Consider the following 10,515-nt stretch of genomic DNA (forward strand, 5'->3'; position numbering starts at 1 on the left):
ACGAAGAGGAGGACGACGGCGTAGATTGGGAGTTGTATGGAGATGGTGAGCAGTAGGTAGTCGAATGGGACTTCGACTCTGGTAGGGGGTAATGAAACATTTGTCTTTCTGTTCTATTCCTTGTACTACTAGGGCCCATACTGGCGCCTGTCTTAGCGCTCACCCGCAGGTTGAACATTATGTAGCTTACATAATGGGGTCCGTGCGCACTTCGTGCCTGGTATCGTACCACTACGTTTCTTTCTTCACTAACACGACCACATAGACACGATGGTCCGTGCGCAGTCGGTACTTGTATAAGTAGTTGTACCATTAGTCGGTCGAACCCTAAGTTCGACCTGGTTATTCATTCAAGTCTCTGCTCCTCTTCGCTTGGGGTAGTGGTCATTCTCGACTTCCTCGCTCGATCTTCAGGACGACGCACTGTCCATAAGTCCTCGCTCGTCGTCTACGAGTCAGGCATCAATATAGGAGTGTAGACCGTTGTATCAGTGGCCTCCGATCGGCGACTGATGTGGCCCCTTATCCTCGAGGGTGGGCCATTCGAGTGCGCATTCGTCATCACGGGATCCCTAATGAGCAGAAAATTTGTATCAGGTTGTATAGTCTGTACTAAAGGGGAACCCACGCACCTTGCTGGAGGCAGAGTGCCATGCATAATACTCTTGTATAGAAATATCTCTCGCTAGTCGCTCGTCATTGTCTTGTAATAGGCCGGCTTGCGAGGGTGGCTCGGCTTGGCCATCTGTCTCTCGGAGTGATTCCAGTGCCTCGATGACATCGGCAATGGTTGCGCCTCCAATCATGAACTCGTCCACTGCAAACATAGTAGAGGATAAACTGATGGGCTCCAGATCAGCGCCCGTGGTTGCAGGTGAGTGTAGTTCCACGTACTGAGCAATTGTGGTTGAAAATTGGCAGTAGGGATAAGACGCTACGTTAAGCTGCTGTGCGCGGACGAATATGAAAGGATATGCGGAGACAACAATTGTCTGTATATCTGCAGGCTGTCAGCGCCTGTCGTGCTTCGCTGTCTTCGGACAAACGGGCTAGGCGGCGTGCAACTCCGCTCCACGATAATCGTACTTCTACATCCTCCGCCGCATGAGGTCGCCGTTTCCTGCTGGTCACAACGCGCAGCCGGCGCGATTTCAGAAGACATTGCTGTGTCGCCGCGAGGGCTAGTTTATAAGAATGTCCGTAATAATGCAGTACTATCGGACCAATTATACAGCCCACAAGTTCTGACAAGGAAGTAATGCTATCGAACTGTGCTGCGTATTCGCTGCTTTCTGCGAAGAACAATGTAAAGTAGATTGTTGTTTTCCCGGGTAAATGCATATGTATACTGTAGGTGTAAATGGCGTCCTTTCGCTATCTCGCAAATCTATCCACCATATCTCATGCTAATAAACTTGATCATATATTCTGCTGCCTGCAGTACGGATAGGATGCCCGTCGGCGGTATCGCAAGGCTCTGAAAATCGGATAGGCCATCTGCGTTGCGCACCATCTTCGCAGTTTTATTGACTGCGCAGCGATCATTAGTACCATGCTTTGCAGAAGCTGGCATCCATTTCAGGACATATTCTTCTCACGATGCACGCTCGCGGCTCTTGAAAGTACCGCCCCATTGGCCCTGGGCGTTCCCTGCGGGCTGGGCCCTCACACCAAGTCGACTCCTTGTCTGAGGAACGCTCCCGCTCTGCGCTTCGTGCGTTGGCGACATAACCAAAGAACTCTCCGGAGGGCAGTCAGCACCCCTCCTTGTCCTGCGAGTGATGCTATCAGCCCCACCCACCAGTAGAACGTTGCATGCGCTCTGGAAAATGAAATGACTTTTCTGGCTCGAGCTAAAGCATGTGCCTTCATTCCTCTCTCGGACGCATCCAAAAACGCAATGGTATCGATGTATTATTATTAGTTCCGTGACGGGCATCATTGTAGGGTCTCCTGAGACTGCAGGACTTACTCAAGGCTGCACAGGAAACAATGGTCGCGCATTCTGCGTCTAATCCGGATGGGCAAGCACAATGACAGGTCGGCTGGCCTACATACAGAGTCATTGCTATCCAGAAGGGACCTGTTTAAGAGTCAAGGTGGCCGTTGACAAGGCGTCCAGACGGATCACATAGGCCACGCAGCTTACTGGTGTGGAACCTGTCCGCGAGCTCAACACTCCTTGAGGCACCACCCACTTCCTATTTCGCTTTGAATGACTCATCAACCAGATCCTTCATGCAATCCATCTACCGTCCGTGAGGTGATGTCGTCCACAGCATCCGTCATCCTTCTTCCTGAAGCCCGCACAGCTGTACCATGCCGCCTCCGTCTACTCTATTCCCCATACTGTACGTGAGTTCCGTCTTCCTCACTCATCCATTAGCGCGCCGTTGATGCAAAGGTACACTGAATGTGCTCCATACCGCGCTCATCTGGCGCATGACTCTCATTTGTTAGATTTCTGGCAGGGATCTAGACTCAAGACGATAGGATTAATCGTGTTTGACCCGGCTTGTAGCCAGCAAACACGTAAGGAACAAAATACAGAACGATCGGTGTAGTGCCATACGCGACCATGTGATCTACTACCGCAAGTATCGACTATAATTTCCAACATAACACACCATCCATCACACCGCGCGACGGCTGGCAAGCTCACTTCTTACGCTAGACGACGGTGTGTGCGGTTCCCACAGATCGATATGAAGCTTATAATAATAATAATAATTTTTAAATACAGTTTTGTATCCGCTGGAGGGGATATGAAGCTTGGCGCATGGAGGTACTCAAATTAGTCCTTGAGACCGTGTAGGTATTGTAGAATCCGTGATGATGTTATTATACAGCTCGCCTTAAACCATTGGGATCACCAATACTACACCATAAAAGTATAGATATAATGGTTATGTTTCTGGTCGTCATCACATCACCAGCGCTCAGAAATGTGACATTTGGCAAGATCGTGTCGGCGAATCCGAGTGATTGGCCGAAATGCATCTGTGTATAACGTCTGCTATCTTTTGTACCCCTCTTCCCTCTTGTCGTTAGGTCGGTCATCGATGGTCGATTGCCGGTTTCAGCCACTCGGCACGTCATGTGCGTGTGCAAATAGACTCAAGCATCGCGTGTTTGAGACGCGTCGCGATTTGGCGCTAGCTGGGCTCGACATGAATACTCCTCACTTTCTCCATTTTTCGACTAGCTGACATGACATCTGCGGACAGAGAGCGCCACTCACTCGGATCATATGTACAAAGTTTCCAACTCGTCCCTCTCGAGGATAGCCACCAGACCTGCATGCATTGCTACCTTCTCAGACTATAAATCTCATCCATGTCTATGATCCCTTCAACAACATGACACTGGACCGCGAGCGTCGTGCTCACCGGAGTCATAGTCAGCCGCAACCTGCTCATCAAGCTCTGCAACATATATCCACGAATGAAATCTCTTGCAAGGCTGTTGATGGGTACTGGTGGCAGTGTCGCGGGCAACCAACATGTACTGTATTGCTGAATAAGGGGACCATCAAGGCATCACGTAAAACGTTTGTCCCTTGCGGTAGTTTGGCGTCATTCTTTGCACTGCTCTGATACGCTTTTGTTCTTTCATGGATCGCCATCGACATTGTGGTTTGATTGACGCTGCTGGGCGCTGTCACATTGTTCTAGTTCACAGGCAGATCCGACAACGGGCGTTCAAACTCTGATTAATCAGTGTCGCCAGGCTGCCCTGAAATCCCGAAAACGCTTCGAGGGTCCAGTCTCAGGCCATATTATATGTATGAGATAGACGGACAAGTGTTTTTCAAATACTTGCGCACTCCCTCGAGCTACTCTCGCCGCTATCGGTCTTGTACTCTACAATGCCCACTTTACCACGCATATTCAGAAGGCACAGCCACAAGAGCTTGAAAACGTCGAACTCTATCCATACGGAAGCTGTACTACCATTCCCTCTTCAGGGAGCTAACTCGAGCGTAGCGTTCGGGTCTGACTCTTCACCGCCTACTCGCGATGTCAAAGATCTGCATTGGCCTGACGCCTCTGGCCCGCAAGATACTCCTCCAAGTCCGCACACAATTGCAAAGCCTCCTGTGTCAAGCTCTGAAGACGACGATGACAGGGAAACCTCGGTGGCCATAGGGGCAGCTTATATTGAGCTGCAGAAACGAGTGCCGGATCACAGTTTACCGAAACGATTGAGCAAGTTAGGCGAGTGCCAGTGCCATAAGTTCCGATATCTTAAGCCCTGATTGAGCATGTACCAGAGGATATGGGTTCCGCCGTGGTAGGTCAGGAGAGCCTAATTACAACCCTCACTGCTCCTACGAAGGCAATCATGGATGAGAGTGGCGCGACTACGGCAATCAAGAATGCTGTTGGCGGGTTTGCTGAGACTCTTCCTGTGCTCATGAAGGCCTTGGACGATATTGGCAAAATTCATCCTGTCATTGAAGGTTCGATTCCCGCCCATGAAACATTGGGTGGGTGCGCTGACTGTATGGTCAGTTGCTGTACTTGCCTTTAAGGCTGTCTACACTCTCGAAATGAAACGACGGAATAATGACGCGAAGGTCATCGCTCTGCTTGTGGAGATGCGGGACATGATCGGGGTGCTACTTCAGTATGGTGTCTTTGCTTATTCTGTCGAGTATCGCTAATCGCTAGCTGCAACAGGCTCAAAAGCGTCAAAGATGAAGCGATCACTGGGCCCAAAGGCGTTACCATTGAGGCCAGGATGCAAGGGCTCATGAAACAGACAGCGAACGATATCCGGTCCTGCGGGAATGTGTGTGATGCTTACTCAAAGATGTCGCTACTCGCGAAAGTGCTCAAAGGTCCTCTCTGGGAGAATACATTTGCAAACTTCGTCTCCATGTTCTCGCAGCGGCGGGATGACATTGAATTTGCGCTGTCCATCCACATCGCTGGCAAAGTTGACGGGCTGCATGAGAAAGTAGATGACCTAGCACAGATCGTCGAGCGAAAGTACACTCTGGTATCTCGAATGCGCGACGTGACAAATGCTGACTTTGAGTCTTTTTCAGGACAGACATGATCTTGGAGTTCTTGAAGAACTATATTCCCCCAGAGCACACGGACGTGTGCAAGCAAATAGATCGCAGAGGGGGTCGCGAAGCTGTTCTCAAGAACGACGACGCGTTGCAGGAACTCGTATCCGCTCGGTTAGAACCCAACTCAAGCAGACCCAGCAATCAAGCTACCGCGCTTGCACGAAATGCGAAACATGAACTGGAGAGCCAGTTGATCGATCCCGCGTTCCAGATTCAGAATAATACCCAGTCCTTCGACAGGAAATTCGAGATGCAGCAGAGACAGATCCTCGAAGGTGTGGGCGAGATTGTGCACCGCGAGAGTGACCGTGTCATCGAAACAGTCACTTCAGGGCCACATGACAGGATTTTGGACAAAGTACGGCGCTCATTATTGCACGCGGTGAAATGACCACTGACATACATCCCAGGACTTGCATCAGATATGGAAAGAAATGGTACGCCGTTAGTACTTCGCTTGGGTACCACGTATCTCATAGAGCATACGAAGGGGTGGCGCGGAAGTGTCAAAGCGCGGCATTTTGTGTTGGCGTTGAGGGACTATGAGCAGGAGAGAAGAGAAGAGAAGATGAGGAAAGAAGCTACATTTCAAGTTGCACCTACTTTCGATCCTGACGCTTGGGCTTTCGATTGGATTACGGTGAAACGGCTGCAGGCGATTACGGAGGCTCTAGACGACGATGCCTCAGGATTCATTACCGTGACAGAGGCCAATAACTTTACCAGCTCAAGACCTGCGGACTGGAGGTAAGATCTACCACAATCCTCGTGAAGTTTGCTAACTCATGGTGAAGCCTGCCTCAATGGCTCGCATACTGGGCAATAGGTACGGCAAGGCCGTAGACGACATCCTCCGTGTTCTCATGATAGTTTGAAGGCTGGCAGATCTCAGCAACAATCTACCGGGACAAGATACACGAAATCTTCGAGAAGATGTTTACGATGCGGCCCCACCTCCACGAGGCCAATGTGTTGATGGTCGACAGTTATCTCAGCGCTATCTGGACGGACATCTGCGGCCTAACCACCTCTCTTGAACCCTTTTATGCAACTCCGCAGCTGCTGGAACGATTCCAGAGCTACATTGACGCGGAAGAAGAACGTGTCAAGAAGAACCTCGAGGCCATCAAATATCATATCGACGACTCGACCAGTCTTGCGCTTGTCACTGGTCCTGGGCGGATCGAAAAGGTGCGTCATCTTGTATACCCTCGCTACTGCCGATGACTGAAACCGTATGTAGTACTTGTTCCCACTCATTTATCTCCTACTGAAGCACGTCTACGATGTCTTTCGCATAGGGCGAAAGGAAATTGTCAATGATCGACACAATGTGGATGCCTACGATAACCAATGGACCATTAACCGGGCCGTTCATGATCGCATTGACGAGATGAAAGGTGATAGAGGGAAATTGATCAGATGCGACCAGTCGCTGATGGATTCTTCAGCGTCTCTCACGCACCAGAGGCTAGACCTCGCACATCACTTCGAGCATGCTTACAGTAAATTGGTACGTCGCAGGCCTCCTACAACCAGAATCAGGATCTTCACTGTTCAACAGTATCATTTAACATACTTGCGGCTGGAAGACCCGATTTCTACTGTGACGCGGAAGGCGATTCAAGCATTTCCTTACAAAGCCGTTACCTATGACGATACTGAAGAGGATAAGGACGTTCCGACAGCGGAAACCGTGCTCTCATATGCATATGACCAATCTCAGCTGTACGCAGGGGTACAAGCAATGGAAGATACTGCGACTGACGAGGATCGGAAAGCCACTGGAAAACTCAAGAACATGTCTGTAAATCTACCCGATACCGCTTGATAGATACTCTAACGTCAGCAGACTTGGCCGCTGGACCTTTTACAACTACACGGACACCAAATATCCGTTCTCAGTCATGTGGACCGTATTCATCCACACGTCGAATGCGGAGAGCACTCAATACGAAGCCCTCGTCTATATCCCAGACTCCAAAGTGGAGTTCAAGCTGGCCGGGGATATCGTCTCAGAGGCAGACGGCAAAGTGACATATCAATTCCGCCTCATCGTACCCTTCCATGGGATCTCGGTCAAGTATGATGGGACACTCAACGAAGACGGTAACATGCTGTCTGGAGAATATAGCCTTGGTGTCCTCCGTGCATTTTCCCTCTCGAGAATGCCCGCGGAAGTTTTGATTTGCCGGCCTTCGCCAATGGAACTGCAAAGCGACAAGATTCGAGCGCTCTGGCGTTTTGCGCTGACGGCAGTGCAAGAGCAGGTTGCGCGGCGTCGATATACATGGAAGTTCCTGGCGAAACGCAGAGATCTCCGTCATCGATACATGGACTTGGCGATACGGACACAGCTCGGGCGCCCGCTCAACGAGGCAGAAACCAAAGAATGGCGGAAATGCATGGGCGCCCTGACCCCGTTAGAAGCACTCATCTGTCACCACGTTATGGAACTGCGCAAACGCACGATATGCATCCACAAGTAAAGTGGTCCGGCTCGTGCATCGTCGTCGTATTTCTGACTATCGATCCAGAGGGGTATACTGCGACTCATGCGATGCGCACGATCAGGAGATAACGGGCGGGCGCATCGTCTGCCTCACCTGCGACAAGGATGGCGGTGAGTCTATCGACCTGTGCGAGGACTGCATCGGCACAGAGGTGGACTGTGCGAAGCGGCCCGATCTGGCCGTGCCGCATCTCTCGACACACGACTTGTACAAGCTGCGCTCGTTGGTACATCAGCGTGAGTTCCGCTCGATTGTAATCATGGCGCGTAACGCGCTGGAGAGGGCGCGGACGGCCTTCAAGGATGCGCAGGACGTGGCGCATGAACGGACTGAGGAGGGTGGGACGGGAGAGGCGGAGGATCGCTTGACCAAGATTGTTCAGGAGGACTTGACGTGCATAAAGTGCAAGGAACGCGTCACTCAGCCATGCTGGTACTGCATCGTCTGCGAAGGTACGGGGAGTCTCGTGATGTGTTTCTGGGCGTGAGCATCAGGCTGATCTGAGTGGTACAGATGCGGTCTTCGTGTGCATGAAATGCGATGCCGGAGGGGGCGTATCTGAGGGCAAGCATGCGAAAGCACATGGGCTTGTGCGGTGTCAAGAGGAGATCATTGAGAAAACGGAGGTTTCCGCGGAGGAGAAGTTGGCGTTGATGGTCACGAACAAACTTGCACAGGTCGACGGTCGGTTCGAGGAGGTGGACACGAGGCTTTCGCGAATAGAACAATTACTTCAAGCAATCGCGTTGAAGATGGGGGCGGGACAAGACGGATCGTCATGACAATGGGGCCGATGGTCGTATCGTGGTTTCCCTTTTCCACAGGAATGGAGTTCTGACGGACAGTGAGACGATTGCTTTTCTTTTCGCAGCGCCTTACGGATGAAATGTTTGAGTATTAAGACGCCAACTACCTGTTACTCCTCATATATATGGTATGTGCTGGGCTCGTAAACACCGGCTGGCGCGATGCACAAGAGGCGGGTCAAGCTTCCGGCTGAGCAGCGAGCACCAGTACCTGGTAACTCCATACATAATCTAGGCTGACTAGCCTCTCCTCCATGATACAAAATCAGGCTAGTTAGCCTATGCTATGCTGCCTACCCCATGTAGTGCGTCATACATTATACATAACATGTTCCTAATCTGGGTATCATACATAATCATACATGACAGGTTCCTAATCTGGATATGTCACATGACTTCTTTGAAACTATGTATACATGCCATATTTGGCCATTAGGTGCATTAGGTTGGGTTCGGTTAGGGTCAGGTTCGGGTAGGTTAGGTTGGGATTAGGTTAGGATTAGGTTAGGTTAGGTGTTAGGGTTAGGTGGTATATTTTGAAAGCACTGGCTTTGCTGCACTGGATATTCTAAAAGGGGGCCAATATTTAGAATGTTTGAATTTGAGGCCAGAAAATCAACATAGTGAGTCCTGAAATGTTGAAATAAGTGAAGTAGATTATTATAAATAGATCATGTGACCATCAAAACATCGGAGCATGTGACTGTAGGAAGCTCTGAGCATGTGACTAGAAAACTCGGAGCATGTGACTAAGAGCTACCGATTAAGGGCACAGTCATGTGATATGAAGACATGGCTAGCCATATTTTGTATTACGGTATTGTGGCTAATTAGCCATGATTATGCATTGAGGTGACAGGATGGCCTGGCATGACTGCTACTGGAGTCGTGAGTCAGATCTCCTGCCGTCGACAATTGTTGTCCAGTCTAACAGATGGGCAGATTGATATTAGATTATGGCTCAACTTGGGATGTTTGTGCCAGCAAGACAAGCACGGTAGGCACAACACCATAGTACAATAGCAGTCCTATATACTTATATACTGATAACTTAGGCTATGTCCTGTCGATGCTATTCTAACTCGCATGGGAGCCTACGACAACATATTTTCCAATGCAAGTACATTTAAAGTTGAGCTGGATGAATGGTGAGGATTGCCTATTTCTCTACATTTGATGCTGAGGTAGCTTTTAGCTGTAAGATTTTGCGAGACACCACGCCACAGTCGTTTGTGATCCTAGATGGTACGTGATGCTACCACTGTGTGGTGTGCACTCTGATGCAAATGGCGTCTGGGCATGTAGAATTGGGGAGAGGTACCTCGATGTATGTGAGTACACTTTTCATTTGACATAGCACCAACTCATGTATGCCATGCAGGACGGGATGGCTATTGCAGGGGTGAGTGGCCGTAGGATGGTGCTCGAACTCATTCAATAACTTTAAAATGTTCGTAGGCTGTGTTACACCAGCTGGCGATGCATACCTTGGCTCTCTCATTTTTTGTGATGCACTATGGTTCCTTGACCGATGATTTTGCATATCATCCCAATATTTGCAATATGCATATGGAAACAATGGTGGATGATGAGAAGCAGGTGATACAACGGTCTACACTCCTATATTGATGCCTGACTCGTAGACGACGAGCGAGGACTTATGGACAGTGCGTCGTCCTGAAGATCGAGCGAGGAAGTCGAGAATGACCACTACCCCAAGCGAAGAGGAGCAGAGACTTGAATGAATAACCAGGTCGAACTTAGGGTTCGACCGACTAATGGTACAACTACTTATACAAGTACCGACTGCGCACGGACCATCGTGTCTATGTGGTCGTGTTAGTGAAGAAAGAAACGTAGTGGTACGATACCAGGCACGAAGTGCGCACGGACCCCATTATGTAAGCTACATAATGTTCAACCTGCGGGTGAGCGCTAAGACAGGCGCCAGTATGGGCCCTAGTAGTACAAGGAATAGAACAGAAAGACAAATGTTTCATTACCCCCCTACCAGAGTCGAAGTCCCATTCGACTACCTACTGCTCACCATCTCCATACAACTCCCAATCTACGCCGTCGTCCTCCTCTTCGTCGAACCACTCCTTACGCGCGTTCC

General features: G+C 49.9%; 3 protein-coding genes across 3 annotated transcripts; 2 read left to right on the top strand and 1 right to left on the bottom strand.

The window, feature by feature from the left end:
• Positions 1-488: 488 nt before the first annotated feature.
• On the bottom strand, positions 489-827 carry POSPLADRAFT_1057887 (hypothetical protein; the record flags this gene model as incomplete). The annotated part of the gene is made up of 2 exons (XM_024480972.1): positions 489-572; positions 633-827. The coding sequence occupies 2 exons, from the start codon at positions 825-827 to the stop codon at positions 489-491; spliced, it is 279 nt and encodes a 92-aa protein (XP_024337735.1).
• A 3,988-nt stretch (positions 828-4,815) lies between these two features.
• Positions 4,816-8,375, top strand: POSPLADRAFT_1047251 (hypothetical protein; the record flags this gene model as incomplete). Its single annotated transcript, XM_024479238.1, has 11 exons — positions 4,816-4,994; positions 5,054-5,355; positions 5,491-5,517; positions 5,560-5,827; positions 5,875-5,906; positions 5,958-6,271; positions 6,324-6,593; positions 6,645-6,883; positions 6,915-7,565; positions 7,618-8,045; positions 8,107-8,375. The coding sequence occupies 11 exons, from the start codon at positions 4,816-4,818 to the stop codon at positions 8,373-8,375; spliced, it is 2,979 nt and encodes a 992-aa protein (XP_024337736.1).
• Positions 8,376-9,355: 980 nt separating this feature from the next.
• On the top strand, positions 9,356-10,028 carry POSPLADRAFT_1146850 (hypothetical protein; the record flags this gene model as incomplete). Its single annotated transcript, XM_024485995.1, has 6 exons — positions 9,356-9,396; positions 9,455-9,547; positions 9,595-9,644; positions 9,705-9,730; positions 9,781-9,801; positions 9,858-10,028. The coding sequence occupies 6 exons, from the start codon at positions 9,356-9,358 to the stop codon at positions 10,026-10,028; spliced, it is 402 nt and encodes a 133-aa protein (XP_024337737.1).
• Positions 10,029-10,515: the final 487 nt, after the last annotated feature.

This window comes from Postia placenta (genome assembly GCF_002117355.1).
Source record: "Postia placenta MAD-698-R-SB12 unplaced genomic scaffold POSPLAscaffold_9, whole genome shotgun sequence".
Taxonomy (NCBI): Eukaryota; Fungi; Basidiomycota; class Agaricomycetes; order Polyporales; family Adustoporiaceae; genus Rhodonia; species Rhodonia placenta.